General features: G+C 38.5%; 1 protein-coding gene across 1 annotated transcript; it reads left to right on the forward strand.

The window, feature by feature from the left end:
- Window positions 1–6,920: 6,920 nt before the first annotated feature.
- On the forward strand, window positions 6,921–15,917 carry LOC143876153 (uncharacterized). The gene is made up of 5 exons (XM_077377836.1): window positions 6,921–7,077; window positions 14,049–14,108; window positions 15,115–15,198; window positions 15,325–15,497; window positions 15,613–15,917. Exons 1-5 carry the CDS (start codon window positions 7,056–7,058, stop codon window positions 15,709–15,711), a joined length of 438 nt encoding a protein of 145 aa, XP_077233951.1. The 5' UTR covers window positions 6,921–7,055; the 3' UTR covers window positions 15,712–15,917.
- Window positions 15,918–23,274: the final 7,357 nt, after the last annotated feature.

Here is a 23,274-nt window from a genome sequence, read left to right on the forward strand (position 1 = left end):
AAATATGTCACTTCTTTTTTGGAACCCCATTTGTTACTTGGATCACCCCCCTAGTGTAAAAAGATTAGTAAAAAAAACACTAGATAGGGTTGTCCAGGGAAGATGAGGGGTGTAAAATTAATATAATTCGAGCTCGATAAGGCTCACGAGCCGCTTGCGAGCCTGGCCGAGCCGAGCCGAGCCTGGCCAAGCTCAGCTCGGCTCGGCTCGGCTCGTTTACACCCCGGCGTTGGCCTAGTCGATTAGACCATCCATTTCATTTGATAGGCTTTATGTTGAATTTACACTTGCCCAAACATCACATTGATACATGTCTTGTGTATGAAATAATATGTACTTTTGGTCTTTGAATGCATGGTTGTAAAATTCTTCAAATAATTGAAAAAATCCTGGATTTTTTATGGTCAGTTTTAGACTTTATAACTATCGAATAATTCAAATATTCTAGCACTTCCCTAAGTGCTAAAAAAAGTTTTAATGAAACCGAACCCATATCCTAATGTAATAAACAACATGGAAACTTAGGGCGTGTTCGGTGGCAATTTTCTTCTTTCTACAATGAAACGGGTGGAAATGCGGTAGTGAGGATCTTCGGAAACGGATCATATTCGCTTCAGAAAATCTCATTACTATGCATATCTTAATACAAAATCGGTGGAAACGATCTTTATGGACCTTGTTACCGAACATCATAAAACATTATTTCTGGGATTCCTCATTCACTGCACCCAAAAAAGTACGCGGAAAATAGTTGCCGAACACAACCTTAATTGTTCTCATTGTACCTTTTCCTTGATTAGGAAATCAATCATATCATATATTTCATAAATGCTAAATTGAAGGACACCCTTGTGAAAACCAGCCTCAAGGGCAACCCCATTGGAGCCACGTCATCAAATTGCATTTATTATTCGTTCACTTTTACATTTTTAGAGCTATTGTAAACTAGTGAAACACACCGTGCGATGCACGGGGAGACTCAAAAAAAAAAAATTAAAAATGAAAAATAAAAGAAGATACATTCATAAAGAAGATTAGAAATCAGCTATAAAATCGATAAACACAAAACAAAAGAAAATTTCATAAAATAATTTGAACTCTGTGGGAGATGCAGTCGGCAACTTCTTGCCAGTAGGAGGTGTCGAGATTGGCCTAATAGAGGGAGTACCAAAAGCCCTATTAGACGAAATAGTTAGCTCGGTACAAAAATTTGGCAATCCAAAGTCTATAGCAATGTCACGGCAAATATGTAGATGAATTTCCGTTGAAGAAGTTCACAAAAAAGAGAATTTTTTGCCTAGCCCACCTTATCTACAATTTTTTATCCACCCACTTTACTTCTAAAAGCAAAAGATAGAAGTTAAAAGCGAAACTGCGAGTGGAATATTAATCCATCTCCCGTGTATTTCCAACGCAAAACCAGCAAATTATGCCAACAAAGACAACCATAAAGAAAATTGCCTTCCATTTATTGAAATTATATAAAATATAGTCAAGAGACGATTCTTCTAAAGTGGTCGTCATTCCAGTGACCAAGTTATTGGAAGAGGCGGCAGTTCATTTGTAAGGTCCAACTCTCATATGCAACATGGGAGCTGCAACCTCCGTTTATTTTCTAGGAACAAACCACTCCTTGGGGATTCTGCCGATATTAAAATCTTCTCTGAGAGACTTGGTTAAGAACTGTGGTATTTGAGCTGGACTTAACAAAGGCGACCTTCCATTGCAGCTTAATCTTTCCAAAGTATGCCTGCTCTTTGAGAGCCAAAAAATAAGCAATAAATATATGGGAATAAAGTTATTGAAGAAGTTTGTTATGAGAAGTAAGTTGCAGGGGATGCAGTGTAGGGCTGCCGGATAATCCCACTTTCAAGAGAGCATGGGTGGAAAGTGGATGCTTTAGCAGAGTCTCCCGCATACGCATGTACATGGGTTGTTCCAAGAGAGCAGAAGAAATGGTTCAGTCTTTATGATAATGAAAACTTATGTAAAAGATATGAGAGGGAGAGGCGGGATTTCAAACGATTTTGGTAACGATTACATGCGTCTTGGAAATAATCGTTTGATATCAATTAGTATCCATTATCAATTACAATGGATTAATCACAAACCCACAAACCCGCAACCCTTTTCTTGCTTCTCAAACCCGAGACCGTACACCGAGAGTAACCCACAAGAGAATACCCGAGAAAAACCCCGAGAGAATACCTGAGAAGAAACCCAATTTTTATTATTTGTTTCTTGTATTGGGGAGGGAGAAAAGGAACGGAGATATTGGACTATCACGAGTAGTCTTGCAGAAAGGGTTTCAGATATACGATCACTTAAATGTCGAGCGGTCTTCAGGGGCGACGATCAATTCGATCGAAAGAGAGAACAGTCACGATTATAGTTGCCCTACGGAAACTATCGAAACTTAAGGAGAAAATCGCAGGCTGACACACGTCAGTTCTCGATAACAGAATAAAAAGGAACACTAGAAGGGAGGGTTGCCATTATTAAAACATGGGAGTGCAAATACCACTTCCTTTTTCTTGATACGTGTTTCTTGGAAATCGTATTGCTGAAGGCGCCAGTCTTCACAGATTAAGACGATGGAAGATGTGTTGTACTATGATCATCCAACGGCTACAGGCTTACTTAAAGATACTACATGAACTCTATCTTTTTCTCAGCAAATCACTTGATGGAAGATTGTTTTGAAAGTCATCTATTAACACTTGTCTTAGGGTGATCATCCAACGGCTACGAGCAATCTCAAACAGACTATACAGTGGGCATATATGAATAAAGATTTATATTCAACACGCACTTCAGGTTCATCTTCTTCCTCTCCTCTGTGCGAGATGGTGACGCGCCGAAAAACCAGGCTCCATTCGGAAAAGCTTCGCCGTACGTACCAATTGAAGCACACCTTCCATTTTGGCCTCTATTCCTTCAACTCCAAGACACTTCTTATTTTTCTGTTTACTCTAAAAACATATAGGTAATATTTTATATAATGGGGTACTGTTCGTGTCTCACAATGTGTGTTTTTGTTTTACAATGGCTACTTGCATCGCTAAGTTTCTTCAAACCCATGTTATCAACTATCTCCCTATTGAAATAAGGCATGCCTGCCTTATTGGAAGACTCAGTTGGAAAACTTTTGTAATTGTGGTGGGGTCTTTTATTTCTATAATGAGCACTCTTGAGAGCCTCCTTCATCCTATCAATGCACTTCCTTCCTTAGGCTATATATTGTTGCTTCTAGCTATCTTGGTGCTCTTATTCTATGCCTCTTGTTTATACTAGTCATTCGTTTACCTTCATTCGGCGCGCAGTCCCGATGCCGAAATCCTTCCTATGGCTCGACCCCAAACTCAGGGTTCGGTTAGAGCCTGTAGTCGGTGCCGCTAGGTTCACAAATCTCTGGTGTTGTATTATTGATCTCCTTCTACCCACTTTGTTGTGCCCCATTGTTCATATCATTGGTCTGGTAGGTGACAATGCTAATCAGCATTTTTATATGATTTTCGGATCTGCATTGTTTCTACTCATTTTTCTTGTGCGACTCACTGGTTACTGGTTGTATAAGGATCCTTGCACAAACGGAAATGATCCAGACAACGGATCGGAAGGCAAAGAAAAAGACGTAGGCATTATCGGCGTCAGTTAATTTTTAGTTTAAATTCTAAATTATTTTCTTATTCTATATTTTTTGTGGTTTATATTCTAAATTATATTTTCTATATTTTTTTGGGTCACACGAGAGTTTGATTTGAGTTTTTTTAGGAGTGCTGCCAAATAGGTTGGGAGATTTTGCACGGCAAATTTTCATTTAAAGAACGGTTATTTCGGAAGTTAGATGAAGCTATCACAGACCCAATGTTTGTACAGTTGTCCTATGTGCAACGATTGGACATCACTTGTTAAAAGATTCTTAGCTAGGCAACTTGTGATTTGGAGCTAGATATTCTTTCTCGTTTTACAATGTAATGTAAGACTGTGATAATTAAATCTCGTGACGATGGACACTAATTTTTTTTGAAATAGAGACGATGGACACTAATAGAAAATTGAACCTTGCAATTCCTTAAGGGCCCGTTTGGATACCCCTTGCAATTGGATTTGGAGGTGAATTTGGATTTTTAAATCCAAACTCGGCATTTGGCAAGCCTTTATGACATCTAGGTTTGGATTTGAGTAAAATCCACAAGATTTACAAATTCCTTATGTTAGTGTATTTTTTTGGATTTAAAAATCCTTTATGCGAGAGGTTATTTAAAAATAACCAAAATGCACAAAAAAAGTGTTAAATGACTTAAGTACCCACATAACATTAAAAACCGATCAAAATACATCGTATTAGATAAAATGACTATAAAACCCCAAGTCAGGCAAAATGACCGAAATACCCCTATAATAGGTAAAAATGACAAAATACCATCGAGTCGTGCAAAATTACTAACATACCTTTATAACATAAAAATGATCAAAATAACCTCATACAGGGTAAAATGACTAGAATACCCCAATATCATGAAAAATTACTAAAATACCCATAGATTAAGTAAAAATGACCCATGGCTCATAAAAAATTGACTAAAATGACTAAAAATATCATCATGAGATAAAAATGATGAATATACCCCATATTAGGTAAAATGACTATAAATACCTTTATACCAGGTAAAAATGACAAAATACCCCGAGTCGTGCAAAATGACTAAAATACCCTTATGACATAAGATGATCAAAATAACCTTATATAGGGTAAAATGACTAAAATACCCCAAGATCATGGAAAATTATCAAAATACCCTTATATCAAGTAAAAATGACCTATGGCTCATGAAAAATGACTAAAATGACTAAAAATACCCTCGTGAGATAAAAATGATAAAAATATGCCATATTAGGTAAAATGAGTAGAATACCACCGGGTCATGCAAAATAACCAGAATACACCTATACCGGGTGAAAATGACCAAATACCCTGAGTCATGAAAAATGACTAAAACACCCTTATGACATAAAAATGATCAAAATACCCCCCATATAGGGTAAAATGACTAGAATACCCCTGGATCATGGAAAATGGCTGAAATGCCCCTATATCAAATATTTTAGGGCTTTTTGGTTTTGTTAGATTTCAAATTCAAATCCAAAGAGCATCCAAAAAAAAAAAAAGATTTGAAATCTAAAACTATACGTGGTCATCCAAACGGCATTATTTATAAATTTGTGAATTTTAAAATTCTTGATTTCAAATCCACGGATTTTGGAAATCCAAATTCACCTCCAAAACCAAATCCAAGGGGTATCCAAATGGGCCCTAAGAGCATTAGTTTTTGTATGTATTTCAATCTATATTTGAATTTATTGAAGAAATTATCATCGGTAACTTGTATATGTGGTGGTTTCATTGTCCAACTTCTGTTATTTGATCATAGATGTCCATTTGGCATAGGACTGGGACCATGCAGGCTGCTCATGATGAGTTGCAGCCTAAAAAGGAATATGGGACCCACATGGATGGATAATCTAAGCCATTTATTTTTAGGCTCTACTGCAGATAGGCATAGCTATGCCACAAAATTGGTCGCCATAGGATGATCCTAACCCTTCGTTACTTCTGTCCCCCATTTTTGGACAGCAGCTATAATGAAAACTCCTCACCCAATAACCGTCATTTATCCATTCATGCGTCCCCATTGTCTTTTTGGGGCGTACACAATAGTGGTCGTCTCAATTACAAATACATGTGCGGTGTGCCGCCCTAAGATGACCACGTTCAAAATTTTCCAACACAATTGGGAATAGTAACGGGCTTATTTGGACTTTCTTTTACCGTCGGATCATGATCTATCGATGGTAATAAGAAACTTCTAAAACGATTCTTCGAGGCTCTTCTTGTAAGACCCAGTCATAAATCATAATATAAAGTAAGAAATGACTTTTGACCACGTTTTTTCCTCCATCTCGATCCTCTTCACACTATAAAACAGAAACCAAAATGCTAAAAGGAAAGTCATTTTTAAGCTCCTTTCTAGAAGACATTTAGTGGGTCATACTTCTGCCTCATTCACCTCACCCAATAGGTTGTTCTGAACAAGAACCTTCTCATATGGAGCATCTTGATCGGATGATCCTAGCCCTTGATCCATCAAGGGATGTTCGGCTTGATTTCAGCATGAGATGGGTTTATGATTATGTGGGTACCTTCATTATGTTCTACAATATCGACGGTCTTGATCTCACATACATGCCCACCATGTCCTTTTGTGGGCCCCAAAATTTGTCTTTTACCTTTGTACCTAAAAGTGATTTTCTGCCTGGTCGCATTAGGGAGATCCTAAATTCAACCAACGATCAATTCATCAGAATAAGATCTGATGGCCCATGCGATCAATAGATCAGATTAGGTTACCTATCGAGACACGTGTACAATGCTAGATCAATAGAGGCATTTTACTCATGGGAGATATTTTTTCGCCCCCAACTATAGGATAATACACTACCTTATAATGTGATTTGATGTCAAAAAGCGTTCAAGTTTGCCCACAAGTAGGGTGGCAACGTTTCAGTTTCGGTTCGGTTTGATCTCAAATCGACCCGAACATGATTACACTCCAAACTGAAATTGAACCGAATTGAACATATATGTCCAAACCGAACCGAAATTGAACTAAACCTCCAAACCGAACCGATTTATCATTGTCCAAACCGAACCAATCATCGGTTGGGTTCTACTGTACCGAAATTTGAATCCAAATTCGGTGCCTAACCCTAGCTTACCCATAAAAGGAAAAAAAATGTTCATGTTACAAGGGGGTGTATTATCCTTCCTGGACGAACCACAAGTAAATAGTCTCTAGAATATTCGGGATGAAGGCTTAGAAGTCAAGGTCAAGGATAAGACGCACCGACAATCCTCTCCTATAAATACCCCTAAACATATTTCTTTTCATTTGACATTTCTAGGGTTTTTGGAGCTCTATCGTCTTCTTCTCCTTCTTTTTTCTAATTCTCTCCATTTGCTTATTCCTTTCTTCCTGCGTTAGTCACCCATCATGCCGCGCAGAAGCTCCGGAGGTACGTTTTTTAAATTTCTGTTATCTTTATTTTTCTCCATTTTTTAGTGATCCTGAGTTTATTATTTTCCGATTTGATACCGTGATGACTGATTCTTATACGATCTAGGGTTAGGTTTTTCGTGTGGATTTACTTATATATATATTTTTAATGATCTTCGAGTTTTTTTTTTCCCGATTCAGCAGCTTGATGACTGTTTCTCATGCGATCTAGGGTTAGGTTTTTCGTGTGGATGTAGTTATATATTTTTTTAATGATCTTCGAGATTTTTTTCCTGATTTGGCAGCTTGATTACTGTTTCTTATGCGATCCAGGGTTAGGTTTTTTCGTGTGGATGTAGTTAAGATGTTATATTGTTTTGTAGGCTCCATGGTCTTGTATAGATTTCTGTCATGTGGAGTTTTCTTCTGAAATTTTAGGAAATACATGTTTGTTTCTGCGATCCAGAGGAGATCTATTCTGTTCATGTGTTTACGAGATTTCTGCTGTCTTGTTGGTTTCCTATAACATACATCTACAGTCCTTGTATTATTTTTCTTTGTTTGAAATCTGTTCACATGATAATAGAGAGGAAAGAATTATCATTTCAAAAAAAGAAAAAAGAAAGAGAGGAAAGAACCTGAAAGTTAACTATGTTTATAAATGTATGGCATGGAAAATAGATCGTAGTGCTTGTAGTTTTCCCGTTGGGGGCTGGATTATTTGTTTTTTTTTTCTTTTCTGGAAGATGGCGTTGTGATGATTTTGGGAAGCATGTTTAGGTTTTTATTGTGGATATCTATGGAGTTCATGATAGTTGGAAACATTTGCTATTGAAAGTTAGCTGTTATTTGTAATGTTTGGATATATATCGATGATGCTCTTCCTGACTTGAAATTAAGTCTGATATGGTTGTGATTTGTTTTTTCAATTGGACAATGCGGAATGAAGCATGTGTATTGGCTAATTCTTCATTGTTCATGCAAAAGATATACACTATCGTGTGATACATGTTTGTATTAAGACAGTCATGGATTTGGGGTTGTCTATTATGTATCATATTTCTATCACTTGAGTCCTTCTCTGGGCCTGTTATTTTGGTAATTTAGGGGTGACCTAAAGAGATCAACCATTCAGTTTGAGTTGTCGTGGCTTATAGAATCTCTCTTTTAGGGCATCATTCGTAGGACTGGTGGGCTGCCCTCTTATTTTTGGGTTTGTGTGACCTTCAATGCTGGAAAGAGTCTGCGGAATTCAAATATGCTCTGTTAGTGGAATCAGGAAGCCTTAACATTGGGAAGTTTGGATCCAAGATGAGACATTCATTCTGTTTAGGCTTGCGGCTGAATTTTTAGTATTGCTTTTTAGTCTACAAGCTCCTTATGTAGATAAAAAGCTTCTCCAGGGAACTTTTGTTCGTGTACCAATATGTTGCTACTTAGGCAGCCATGGTTGGAGCTATTATTGTTTTCTTCAAGATTCTTCATAATTTATTCAAGAACCTTGATCTTAGGGGATTTTCCACCCATGCCTAGTGATATGAGAGATTAGTTGGTACCCTAGTTCCTTAGATGATAAAATTAAATGTGTAAAAATCTTTTGTAGTTGGGACTCTTTTACTGTTAGATTCACATATCCCGTATGGATGCTCCCTTTTCCCATAAGTTGGCTCTCATTTGGCTTCTCTTAGATTGTTTTATCCCTCAATCTATAAATGCTAACCATATTTTGAAACTTTGCTCAGAGTGTCTTGTTAATAGTATCTGAGGATTGTTGCTATAGCTCTCGCCGTTCATCGAAGATGTATTATGCGTGGCTTTTTTTTTAGGATAGGCTTAGGATTCTTCACAGCTCTAGTGGTTGATGAGACCATTCAGTATGCGTGCTATTTGACATTTGCTAGAGTTTTTGTTGAATTTACCTTGCAGAGATCTTATGATTGCATTGAGAAGCTTCTCTTGTTGTGTATTATTTCAAATTTAAGAATTAGGATGAGATGGAGAAAGTTAGGTCTACTGGTTATGCTTGCCAATAGGCAGAGCTGAGTTCGACGTTGGTCAACCCAGGTTCAAGCTGAGCTACAGATATGCTTACGTTTTAGCTTAGTCCAGCTTAGGAAGCCTTGGCAATCTAAGTTCCACCAACGTCCACCCGAGCCAAGGACAACGCACACCTCTTTGGTACTTATTGTGGGTTAATGCCTTGCTGTAAAGCTTGAAAGAAATGGAAATAAAGTTTTTTCATATAACAAATAGCATGAAAGATTCATGTGTCTGGAATGAAAATCCAAGATCTTGAACAATTATTTGCTTGAAATATGAGGAGCTTGTGAACCCTAATAATGCAAACACGGGGTTTCCAGGTTATGCCAGAGAACCTTTTGGAGCTTAATGGGTTAATATTTACATAAAATAGCACAACTAGTCCCAATTTCAGATTAAGTTTGAAAAGTTAATCAATCCACGTTTAGGGTTTTACTTCAGAGTCAGCCTTTAAAGAATTTTATCTTAAATCTGTCCAAGCGTGAAATTTCCAATAGCAAGTCACACCAAAATAGAGCAATATAAATATGGGCAGCAATAAATATATGGTCTGTATACAATCTGAAAATAAAGAACAGGAAAAACTAGGGCCAATGTAAGCACCAAAACTAGAGAAAATACGCTCAAGGAGAAGGCGTATGCAAAGATAAGTTCTAACGGTAACAGTGCCTCAAAATAGGGTCTAATATGCCTAAAATGGTGGTATGACGGATGCCACCCAGAGAAGTCAGCACATAGACGCAGAAGTCCAAGGAGGGTGGTGAAGAAGCCGGGAAAGTCCGAAAACAGTCCAAGATAACCGCAGCCGGAAATAGATGGAGCCAGATTGGGGAAAATGTCCTCATGTGCAGCGTGAACAATGAAATCAACGAGGAAATATGTATAAGGTAGCAAGGAAAGCGGTCGAGATCAAGATCAAGAAGAGATCAAGGAAAGAAAAGAGGAAAAGAAGATCAAGTAGACTAAAAAGATATGGGGAAAGTGGATCGGTTTATAAACCCAACTGGAAAGGGTGAGAAGAAGAAATGGAAGAAAAATAGATATAGGATGTAAGAAGGGGGGAGATAGGAGAAGGAATGATAGAAGATGAGAAATGAGAAGGGGAAAGAAAAGAAAGAAGGTAGGAGAGGCCAAGAAAAAGAAAAGCGGAGGGAGGAAGTGAAAAGAAGAGAAGGGAGAAAGCAAGGAGGAAGGAAGAAGATACTCTAACCTAGGGCCGCTTTTCACAATTTCTCCAATAATGCTTTAATTAGAGCTGTAAAAAGACATTTATAGGTGAGATTTGCCTTAAGTGAGTCGGCCTATCAATAACCAATAGAATATAAGAGTTTTTTAAGTCATAAATACAAGTGACAACTAAATACTACTCACTAAAGGCTAAATTGGTCCAAGTATGCAATGAAGTAGGGTATGAGGTGGTGTTGGCCCTATGTGATGTGGACAACCCCCACATCTAGGCTCCCAAAATAGTAAAAATACCAAAATTGAAAGTGTCTAAAAAAAAAAAAAAAAAAAAACTATAGATAAAATGTCCCTAAGGATGTGAAGCCACCAAGTCCATATCACTTCGCTTAAGTAGGATATTTTTGTCGTATTGGTTTTCTTTTTCCATTTCTTTTGTCACATTATATCTTTTGTCACATCATATCACTTCGCTTAAGTAGGATTTTTTTGTCGTATTGGTTTTCTTTTTCCATTTCTTTTGTCACATTATATCATTTAGGCCTATTCACACCTAAACCAAAAGGATAGTTGGAAAGTATTAAGATTAGGGTTCGAGAGAAGGACGAGGATATAAAAACGAATTTAGAGTCGAATTGAAATTCAAATGACGTACTTAATTTTTTTTAACTTGTTACTCGTGCAACCACACATATCTCTTAATGTAGATATAGACCATGTAAAAGAGGGTATAGATTGGGCATTTTAGTTCACAAAGTCCATTTTATGGTTGGCTGATTTTGTTTAGGTCTATCCCTGATTGGTGTGACACCCATAATCATAGTTATCAAACTCTTACGAGTCGTACATGTGGCCTTTCAGTCTTGAGTCCCGTGTACGGTAGTGGATCCCCAGCTGTTAAGCCTACCGGGAACAAACTCTCGAGTCGAGTTGCTGGGCTTTCGAGGCGAGTCGCATGCGTGACTCGCCACTGATGAATTCTTATGCGTCGTTTGGTGAGTCGCTGCTAGTCGACTCGAAGAATCAAGACTCTTTCGAGTCAAAGTGAGTTGTTGGCCCCTAGGCTTTCTTGTCTTGATGGTTGAAAACTTTGAAGTTGGAACTTAAAACTTAATTTTTTTTGAATGGTAGGCAATTGCATTAAATGTGAAACAAAGATCGAGGAGGTCTATACAAATAAAGAGACGGAAAAATAAAAAGCAAGACAAGAACAAGCCCCATTACAAGACTCTTTCCGTCAGATGATCCCATGATAGTACCTTCTGGTATATCTACATCCTACAATAACCTCAAAGAACCATCCCCTAGTTTCAGATTGCTTTGCCAGATTCTGGATCTGAAATTTTGAGTAGGGAGGGGCATGTCAAATCCCAATTCCGGTGGCTTTCCTTGACATCAACTAGTAAATAGCCGCTTCTTCCTTTAAAATACGGAAAATTAGAATGTGTGAGAGAAATGGAAAGAAAGTGAGAAAGCTTGATACAGAGAAGGAAAAAATATAGACTTTGAAGCTTTCTTAGAAGAAACAGATCCTACATGCAAGAACGATGATCAGAGTTTGTTGCCCACATCTGATGCTCACCTCACTTCTCCATTCTACCAGGGACAACCCGTAACAGCCCCGCCTTATTTTTCATCCTCTCCTTTCCATTCGACAATGTCCCTACCAAATCCTTTCCCTCCCTTTCATCACATACTCTGACTTCTGGGTCAGTTTCCTTTTGAGGTTGAACTACCTGTAGGTCCTCCAGTATCCAGAGCATTGATGCAGTCTTTGCTGACTCCCCTTCTAACCTAAAAACAAAGCATAATCATTCCTCAACTCCACTGTTCCCCGACGTAAGAAAACTCCCAGTGTGGGAAGGAGAGGGAGCGGCAGAAAGACAATTCTTTCTTCCACTCTAAACCCTATTGTGGGCCCCATGTACATTGAAGTAAAGCATATCGTTGGACAGAAAAAGGGAGACTGTCTGGTTACCACTCCCAACCCCCCGTATTAGTGTCTGTCCATAGGAAAGAAATGGGGCGGATTTATCAGCGTCCTAAAACAATGCTCATATCTAATTAAAAGACAAACAGAGTGTGGATGTAGTGGCATTTCAAAGAGAACAAGGCAAAATTACTCACTTTTCAACTTCTTAATGAGTATTGACCAAAACTATTACTCTTCCTGTTTTTTATGGAACTTCGCAAATGTATTTTGTAATTGGGATTTAATGTCAAAGTGTAATAGGGCAGGGTGCCGAGATCTATTTATGGAAAATTATAGATCGAATACAATGATTTGTGGACACGTACACGAATGTCGTGTGTCGACACTTCACGGAGTGTCGGACACGGCAAACCCCTGAAATTTAGAAATGGGATACGGCTAGAATAGAAAGCATATACAATCACAATTTGTCGATATGAATTTATGTGTCTAGTTTAGGGCTGGCAATTAAACCCGCCAAAAAAGGGGGATCTGCCCAATCCCGCCTCCAATGGGGCGGGGATTCCTCGATTTAAGCTGGGATGGGGATGGGAACGGGGTTTGAAAAATTCCCGGGGGGGGGGGGGGGATGGGGATTGTTCTTGCCCCGCCATCCCCGTACAAAATTGAATTTTCACCTATTAATTTTGGTTTTGCCATTTTTAATTTAGGTAGCCACACTTATCATATAGCAAACTACGTTTGGTATTCCTAAATTTTCCCTCATATCTATCTCAAATGCATTTTTAGTGGAATTTTTCAGTAAAAAATCCATTAAACGTGTTCCCCAATAGCGTGGGGGCGGGGATGGGGATTAGATTTTCCCCGTGGGGCGGAGACGACGGGGATTCCCCCGCCATCCCCGAAGCAGGGACGGGGGACGGGGTGGGGACAGGGAATTTTCTTTGAGCCGGGGATGGGGACGGGGAGTGCAACATATGGCCCCGTCCCGTTGCCACCCCTAGTGTCGTTTCGACACGGATATGAGCTGTCTGACATGTCAACATCTAAAAATCTAGAAAAACTGACATGTACACAAAATTATTGATTAATACACAAATACGTGTCCACACACCCACATTAACGCTTAACACTCCTAACAATACATTTAAAAGTGTCCAAAGGAGAATACATTTAAAAGTGTCTAAAGGAGTGTCGACACGTGTGGACACTGGACATGCGTGTCGTATCGGATATGGCAGGATACATGTGTCAACAATAAATTCAAAGTGTCGGCTAACTCATAGATTGAATCTTAGTAGTAAGCCTATATGATTAAGTGATGTGACCTTCTGCTATAATTACTAAATGTGCACTGTTTCTGCGAAATTGCTATGCCACAATGACCTTTTAATATATATTGTAAATGCCGGTGAGTGTTCAGATGCCAGTTAATAGGGAGGCACTTTTAATTAGGAAAATGATTTGAGGACGTCTGAGGAGTCCTGGCAGGGCCTGGCACTGCAGCCCTGGCCCCGCCAATTCTCCGCAGCCGTGCTGCTAATACAACTCCTTTAGGTGATGCTGACATTCTCATCTACGACAAATTATCTTAGTGCATATTTATTTCTTAATTGATTCAACCTGGATTTGTGGACATCAATTGAATGTCGGCCAGGGGGGAAAGAAAAGGGAATTGAATTCTACACCTAATGGCGTGGCGCTGCTGGATGCTCTACTCATTTTAGTTTCTCATTGATTTATGTGGACCTTTGATTTGTATGTCTTTGTCACATCATTTTATTCTGTCACGACTAGCGCATTGAATTGTCTGCTGTTTGTCCACCCTTTTGCAGGTAGACCAGCCCCACGTGCGGCTCCTCGTCCTGCACCAGTGCGTAACCCACCTCAACCAGGTATTACGTGATTCCATGGGTACATTTTTGGTTTAGTTTGGGATATGCTACTTTTTTATCTGTTTCCCCCACCATTTTCCTTATGGCAGAACTGTGTTTAAAAACCAGCTTGAAGAGGCCAGTTCTACGCCATATTTTTCTGCCGTTTTGATCGAATCAATATTAATTTCTACAAACCGGTTTTCTAAGAGTGCTTGAAACATTTGAACTGAATGGTTCGTTGCATACTGGATGCTTCGTTTTCAGCCAAACTTCGTTTTTCTTTAAGGCTCTGTTCCTTTCGAAGTAAAAATGGACGTAAAATTAGTTTTGTGTTCAATTTTTGAACACAAACAAATTTTACGTCCAAAGGAACGGAGCCTAAATGAATCTTCCATCTCGAAATTGAACACAAACAAATTTTACGTCCAAAGGAACGGAGCCTAAATGAATCTTCCATCTCGGTCTTCTTATCAATGAAATGGCAACCATAAAAAAAAAAAAAAATCTTCCAGTTTCACCGGATCATTTTCTTTAAACTCGATGGTTCTTGATTTTCTTTTTTCTTGGTTGAAATTACTTAGAATTTGAACACTAGAACTACTGTAACGCTTTGTTAACTTGGTAAATGGAAATTGTCGTCAATAGAAAATAAAATTAATTAGAATATTTAGAGAAGCTAACTAGATTACCTTTTAGAAGGAAACATTGTGCCAAAACCAACTTTTTCTTCAAAACTAGTTCATGTACCTGGTCCGAGGCATTTATGTGTTTAAATTTTGTGATGATTTTAAACTCGTATGCGTCTAGCCATCTAAATATGCCTGCGTTTTTTTATTTTGTGCACTTAAACCACAGGTTGATCCGGGTGGGACCAATCTTGACATTCCATTTTATATGCCATTGTCGTCTATTTTTGTAGTTTTTTTATATGTATTCTCACCTTAATTCTTGCATTCCGTATATGCGAGGATGTTGATATTGTGTACGCTTTTCTAACATTAATGATTTTTCTGGTCTGTTGCAGCAACCCATGCCCCTCCTCCAGCACCCGTCCAGGGTGGTAGCGGCGGATCAATGCTCGGAAGCATTGGCTCAACCATAGCCCAAGGTAACTATAAGGACGCCTCTTGTTGGAAAGAGGAGTATACTGATTATTAATACTCTTGTTACTAATGAATACTTGGATTTGATCTGAATGAAGAAGTCTAACCATTTTTTGGCTTTTCTCTCAAAGGTGTGGCTTTTGGCACTGGAAGTGCCGTTGCACACAGGGCAGTGGATGCAGTGATGGGTCCTCGTACCATTCAACACGAGGCTGTACCATCTGAAGTTGCTGCAACCCCAGCAGCCATGAGCAGCGCTGGTGGGGCAGACGCATGCAGTATTCACTCCAAAGCTTTCCAAGATGTAAGTAGAGACGTCTCTGTCCTTTTATTGTTAATTAATCTACAAACCCATGGTCTGTATTCTTGGAGATCTTGTGTGTTGGTTGTTGATATTATTATTATAATTATTTTTGCAGTGCATAAACAATTATGGAAGTGACATTAGCAAGTGCCAGTTCTATCTTGACATGCTGAGTGAATGCCGTCGGAACTCTGGCTCCATGTTGAGTGCCTGAGTATTTCAGGTCCCTCGAATTCTCTTGGCTTTCTGATTTTGAAAGTCATGGTCATCAAATGCTTTTCGGTTCCAGACTCTTTCAACTCTTATTGGCATTAATAATTTTCATTGTGAACTCCGAAACAGATACTATTTGACTCTGTATGCTGGTTTCCAGATTTCATATTTCTGTTGCCATTTAATGTACCAGTAAAATGCACGATACTATCGTATTTGCTTTTGAACTGTGTGTTTTGGATTTTAAGAAAAACGATTGTGAGCCCAGAACTGATCAATGGACTCAAAATTTCGTTTAGATTTGAGTCCGACAATCAGTTCTGGACTTTGTTGACTCTCAAAATCCAAAACAAACTGGCCCGCCCTGGGAATAGATAGATTTGCTTACAGAGTGCCTACGACTGTATTTTGAGGTACTTGTATTTTCTGAGGTTCTTATCTGGAGGAAACTCTGATTCCTATGGAGGGATTGGGTACCTACTGCTCGTTTAGGCTGAATCTCCCAGACGCTTTTCCTTGTAGCTCGGGTAGTTTGTGTATAATTCTTGAATTATTTTGGGCTTGGTGTAATAATTTTCAATGTAGAAAAAGGAGTTTAGGGCATTGATATTGACGCCCCCTTGATTCAACAAGGGCATTCCACCCTTGATTAGTTTTTAAAGCCTGTGACATTCCCCTACATTGCAAAAACAAGGGAGTGAGTTCGGAAATCAATTCCTTTTAAATGTAGTCAAATACTCATTGAGCCATGGGTCTTCAGAGTTCCTCTTTAGTAGTAAACTGTATTAGAGCTTTGTTTTTTTTTTTTTTTTGATGGAGTTTAAGACGCCAAATTGGGTTTCAATGTATTAGAACTTTGACAAGTAGGTTTCCTTGTAAAAATCTTAGCTCGCTAGGTGCTTTCGGGTTATGATCTTATTTATCCCAGTTTGGTAAATCAAAGTGAGCCTTTTCCATCTCTTGCTTAGCTTGGGTCTGTGCTTAATGGCTGCTCTCCTCAATACCAAATGCTGAAGGTGGGTAGTCTTTGCGAGCAAGGTTTGAGGAAGGCCACAAGTCTTAATCGTCATCTCGTATACGAATCACTCATGTTATGATCTTATACATCCTAGGTCTTTGTGTTCCGTCATCTGGCTTATGTTCTTCATGTAGCATTCAGACCGAATGACTATGAAAGTACGTCGACACTTCCACATATTACGGATAACTTTGAGACATCTCTATTTTTCCTGAGGGGATCTTTAAAATTACCACTGTTTAGCTCTCAATTCGCCTTTGACCATCAAATGAAATGTGAATAAACTGTCGTCCTCTCTTTGAAACAAGGGGCGCTTCCGGTTCTGCCCGTGCTTCAAACCGTTTTGTCTTCTCCATATTATTACCATATCTCTAGAGTCAATAATTTGATATGAGGAACTATTAAACTCAATCACTGCTGTTAGTAATTCATCCCCCCACAGGTTCCTCAGTCCTGTAATAGCTACTTATTAATTTTCCTCAGTTTTAGCTAAGAGTTTGTTTACTGATGCTGAGTACTCTAATTGCATCAAATTCTCCGCTTTCATATATCCAAGGGTACGGATTCCGGCAAGTGGAATTGAGATTGAGTGCATGTTAGGCCCCGGTCGACAACCATGCCTTTGGTAAACCCAGCCCGTGCTTTCACTCTTCCTGAATTGAGAGGTCAAGAACAAGTATCCTTTTTATTGGGGGGAAAGAGAAGGAATTCAATTAACAACTATGGGAATCCCATATATGTTCTTTCCGACTAATGTAGAGGTCTGGCGGGTTGGCTTTTCCAGAACCTGACCTTATCTTAGATGGGCTTCTAATATTTGATACATAAAGAAAACTGTATGACCGAGTAGAGAAATAGAAGTTTTCCTTTATCAACATGTGTGTCAATCAGTCCAACTGCTTGCTAACCGTTGTCTAGGTACTTAGATCAGGCACATCTTTTAATCCACTGTAAATTAGGCCATCCTGATAGCACACACCTTTAGGAAGACTCGAGTTTGAATTGCCGACAGTTATAGTGTTCGAATGGCTTGTATACCTTAAGCAGAATTTCTATTTCAAACTGCTCCATTCGTGATGCTTCGTATTCAATTAGAACATGGCCTCGGGATTCTAGGCAAATATGTGTCTCATATTTGTGTCATCAAATCTTCTTTTCAAATTATAAATTTGAGGGAGTAAACATAAACCAAACAACTGGTTGAATGGTTGATATGATTGCTCTTTTCCTTTCATAAACGGACGGGGAAGGTTGCTTCAATCTGAGCTTTAGTTTTGTCACCATTGTTTTTGGAAGGATGTTCAATAATTAGCTTGCATACTTTCCCCCTGACGATGCGTATGATATGAAAAATATTGCTATGCAACCCATTTTCATTGTTATCTTGCTTGGTTTTGAATGATTGGACCGGGGTCCTTGTTCAACTTCCTCCATCCGTAGAACCTTGGGGGGAGCATAAAATTTGCTGCCCCATCTCTCCATTTGGTGGTCAACTTGTAGGTCAGACAAACTCGTCTTTTGGAGTTTGCGGCCATTAATTTCAATCCTCTAACTCATTCATCTCCTTGTTAGTTAATTTTCAGCGGCAATGCTTCGACAGGCAGTCCTCATCTATGATCCATAGCAAATGAAGGCCGAGTAGATATCTTAGAATTTAGAAAAGTGAGAAAATACCTTCTCAACAAGGATCAAACACGATGTGCAGTAAAAAAATGTCAAAAAACGATGAGAATAACAATCACACAAGAAACAAAAGGTTTACATGGTTCGGCAGTGTGCCTTTGTATATGGGAGAAGATTTTAAATATTTCAGTCTAGGGTTACATCTCTCATATTCTTAGCCTAGAAAACATAACTAAAACCTAAAACGAGAAACCCTAACATCTGGCTTATATATCAATGCCACTACATTAAGAATATTACCGAAATACCCTTTAGCAGAAATCTGAAAATTAAATTTTCCACTACATGGCTTATATATCAATGCCACTACAGCCGGACTTCCGTGTGCGTCACGCACATTAGTCTGTCAGGGACCTCTATGATGCCAAAATACAAGACATGATCTGCATATCATAGAACTATAGAAGTTTTGCTGTAACCCCACCAATAAAATGTGTGGTTTGTTGCTCCTTGTCAATTTCTATCAAATCAACCCTTCTGATGAACCAATAGCTGCACAAGGCATAATGGTTTAGGTCACCAAACAAGTGGTTATAGGTTTGAAAATTTGAGAGGGTTATTTTTCGTCTCATGCGTGCTGATTTTTTTATGAATCAACTTGTTTTATTAGCGAAAGCATGGACGAGTTTCGTGTTGACTTGAGGAGTTTTTTTACTTTGGTTTTGAGAAGGCAACAAAAGCTTAGGTGAGCTTGCAAACAAAGTCTTATTTTTTTCATTGCCCCTGTTCTTAATTTTCAACTGTCAATGCACTCAATCGAGTTAACTCAACTCACTTTCGATTCCATTCAGAGATTTTTTTTTCTTTTTCTTTTTTTAATAGTTTTTGAACTATGGATTGAACTCATCATCTCAACTATGCAACAATTGGGTCAAGGGACTGAAAACGATGCAAGTCATTCATTCATTCCTTTCCCACCATAGACTGATCTGGATCTAGGTGGGTCTCAGGCTTTTGAAACCAATGTAAGTTTGAAAAAATTAATCAGTTTATTATCCCCCATTATTTTCTTAATACGATTGTCACGACTTGACGGGCCTGTCTTCGAAAAATGATAAAGATGATTAATTAAATAAAGGGATTTGCTTGGGACCATTGCAGAAAGCATTTCACGGAACACAACCACCTCAGATGAATTAAATGAATAGGACAAAATATGTGCCCATGTGGCTGCACTCCTATGCAATAGCCATTCCGCAAAATGCCTTATGCTATGGTCCCTAGCAAATCCCTTAAATAAATAACACTAATCTATTCCATCAAGAAAAGGACAATGGTGAGAAGAAGATGATATTCCACTAACCATCTTTATCCCTTTATGCCTTCAACAACACAACTAGAGCTACAGAAGGCAACCTTCTTCTTGGAAAGAGAATCAATAACAAATGCTTTTGTAGACTCTCTTATTACAAATAAGACTAAGATAAGATTATTAAACAATGATATACTAACGATAAAACAAGATTGTCATGCAAGTTGAATGCAGACGACAAATTTAAAGAGAATTTCATCTTAGTGAGTGTCAATATCATTACATAAACAAATGGGTATTTGATTATAAAAATAGACCCAGATGAAAAAGTTGTGTTTGCTGGTCGTCGCTTCTCTTTTGTCATGTCTAAGCCAGCATTAATCACGGCCCTCTTTCTGTTCATCGTCATTGAGTTGACGGAATGTGGATTTTTTGGGTCTTTGCTTTGAACTTTTTCTGCTCTTCTCCTTCTTGTTAAGGGATATTCTCTAGCCACTTAATATTAATTAATTATAATCTATGCAGATTAAACTTTTTAATCACCAACTTTCAGATGTGGGTATAGTTTTTTTTATCCATTGAAACCTAAATCACATCTCTACGTAGTTTATACGTACATTCCGTTGGAGATTTTCAAAATAAAAGTATTTTTTTTAAACTAAAGGTTTTATTTAAAAACATGAGTGTTTTTGAAAAGTGGTGTTCAGAAGCTTTGTAGCGGATAAAACCCGACGCCAATAACACTAGTTAATTTTCCACCTGCAAATACACGGAAAAATTCAAGATCTTGCACAACAACTCAACTCAACTCAATTCAACAAAGCCTTTGTCCCAAAGTAGTACTTGAGGTCGAAAATATATACCAACAAACTACAACCACCAAAGGGAAGCAAAACAAGATGGAGAAAATATATACCAACAAACTACAACCACCAAAGGAAAGCAAAACAAACAACCACAAGAAGATAAGACTATACGTGCTTCACCATAATGGGCTACCCCATGGACAAGGCAACACCTTGTTAAAAACAACACTTTGTTAACTAGCTTTTAAGCGTGAGTTTTACCTGGGTCTAAACAAGTGGCATTAGAGCCGGGGCGTGGTAACCCTGGTGTACCCTTCTCAAGGATGATCTTGGTAACCCTGGTGTACCTTTGAGGACGGTGAAATTCCCTCGGAGAAGATCTCGTAGTTTCCACGTTGCCGCCGCATAGAGGGGCGAGATTATCCATGTTGCTTCATTGTGGAGGGGGGAGATTTTTTTTTTTGGGGGGGGGGGGCACGCAAAAGCAAAGATCCCAAGTCGGAAAAGTAAGAGATCGATGTGGATGGGCTTACAAGGACTTGGGTACCCCCTCCCCTTAATGGTAGCTTTTAAGGGTGAGCTCTACCCGGGTCCCAACAAGCTTGTCGTGGGGTGGGGATTAGTTAACCACATGTTCCTACATTGAAAAACAGCTAGGTATGTGTGGAGTAAAATTCTTTGTAGATTTGGCATATCGTGGTTATTCCTAGCTAAGTAACTAGAGTTATTAGAGAGTTGGTCTGTGATCCCATGGTAAAAAAAAAGGTAAGATCTTATGGCATGTAGCTCTATTAACCATAATCTGGGTATTATGGAAAGAGCGGAACGCCTGGTTATTTACAGACCAAGTGAAATCATCTCATTTTCTCTATATCAAGATAATAGCTCTATCCGTTGCTTGGGTGTGAGCTTTGCCTAGCTTCCGATTTGTCTAAGTGTACTATCTATGGCAAGGGTGGTTAGAGGTGTCCAATGGTAGGGAGTTAAGACTCGTGATCTCTCAAGATTGGGAGCCACCTCAATAGAGGATATCTTAAGCTAAATTTTGATGGCTCAAGCTTGGGGAATCCTAGGTTTGCAGGAGTAGGAGGCATTCTAAGCACAAAGAAAGGAGATACGTTATGGGCGTTCTCAGGCCCTATTGGGGTCACGGACTCAAATGAGGCAGAGGTTAGGATGGTGAATCAGGGAATAAGGTTGATTACAGACCATAATCTTCTGGAGAAGGTGATAGTGGAAGGAGATTCCTTGAATGTAATAAGTTGGTTGAAGGGAAGCTTGTCCTACCCTTGGTGGTTTACAAGATGGATTGACGAGGTTTCGGATTGGGTGGAAGGAAAGTCGATCTCTTTTCATTGTGTTAGAAGATTGGCTAATAGTGAGGCCGATAGCCTAGCAAGGGATGGTGTTGTTATATATTATAAATTATATTATATTACTAATAATGTATTTGATATTATAAATTATATTATATTACAATAATATGTTTTGAAGGGAAAAAGTCATAGTTTTTGAGACTTGTGTAAGTTCCCTCCATTAATTTGAAGGAAAAAATCAAAGTCTTGAAAGTTGTGCAAAGTTCCCTCCATCTTTTTCATTTGGAATCTTTTCAAATGCTTTGGTGGGAATTATTTGAAATTTGGTGAATCCCGCATGGAGATTTAGGATTCAAACTCCTTCACTCCTTCATCTATAAATAGGAGATAGTTTCTCTCATCTCATTTAAGTTCTTTGGACCTATTCTCTTTGAGAGAGCACCATGAAAGAACTTCAAGTAATAATAATTATATATATATATATATATATAGAAGAAGAAGAAGAAATAAAAGGACGGTTAAGGCCTAACGGCTATAACTGTCATTTAAACAAAAGAGTTTAAATTTTAATTGTCGAAATAGTTTTCTGTTAAACGGCTATATTTGAAGAGTTGCGCCTCTTCTTTAGAAGGGTGCGAGTCTCTTCTTGAGAGGGTGTCTTAGCACCGATTCAGAGTCTATAAAAAGACTCGATCCGAGTTTGCTAAGAACAACTTCTTCAATCGTTTTCTTCTCTCTTTCATATACGTTTAAAATTTTTTCTGAGTGGGTTTTGATTCGTGAGAATACAGGAAGTGCAGTCCTGTTAAAATTCTCGGTGTTGGGCATTGTATCCTGAAGATAGAATTTCAAGAGTCCATCTGCATCTATACGTGGGAAATTAGTATCTTAAAGATAGCTTCCTGGAAGTGCCTTGCCCAATTAATTCTTCTATTCTATTCTCTGCATTCTGTTCTATCTTATATTTTTTTTCAACAGGTGTATCTAGGGCGGAGTTAGAAGTCTTTGATTTCATCCCCCATAATGTGTTGTGGCTTTATGTTTTCTTTCTTTCTTCTTGCCTTTTGTATCTCGATCATCTCAATCACCGGGCTCTTCACGTACTTCCTTTTATTAACTTAATTTATTGCCATTCAAAAAAACAAAAAAAAACATAGCTTGTAGAAGATCTAGTGAAAGAATCCCACATTGGTAAATGAGAAGAGTGGAGAGGGGTTAATAAGTATCCCTCCACTCTTCCCACTTGCGTTTACATGCCCTTTTGTAAGTGGTCGGTCTATAGGATGGTGCGCCGTCCGTGGACGTGTGCCCCTTAAATTTTCTTTCAACCAAAAAACATATTAGGTCCATAAATAGACCAGAAATCCACATTGCGGTACGATACAAAAATCCAAGTGGAGATTTCCAAACTTAGGGTTTCCAAAGGCCTTCTAAACACACTTTAAGCCTTCAAAATCTGTCTTGTTCTTTCATTTTCACTCTGTCTCTG

Source organism: Tasmannia lanceolata, unplaced genomic scaffold, assembly GCF_043159265.1.
Source record: "Tasmannia lanceolata isolate RefF3 unplaced genomic scaffold, GAP_Taslan_0.1 ptg000004l, whole genome shotgun sequence".
Lineage (NCBI taxonomy): Eukaryota > Viridiplantae > Streptophyta > Magnoliopsida > Canellales > Winteraceae > Tasmannia > Tasmannia lanceolata.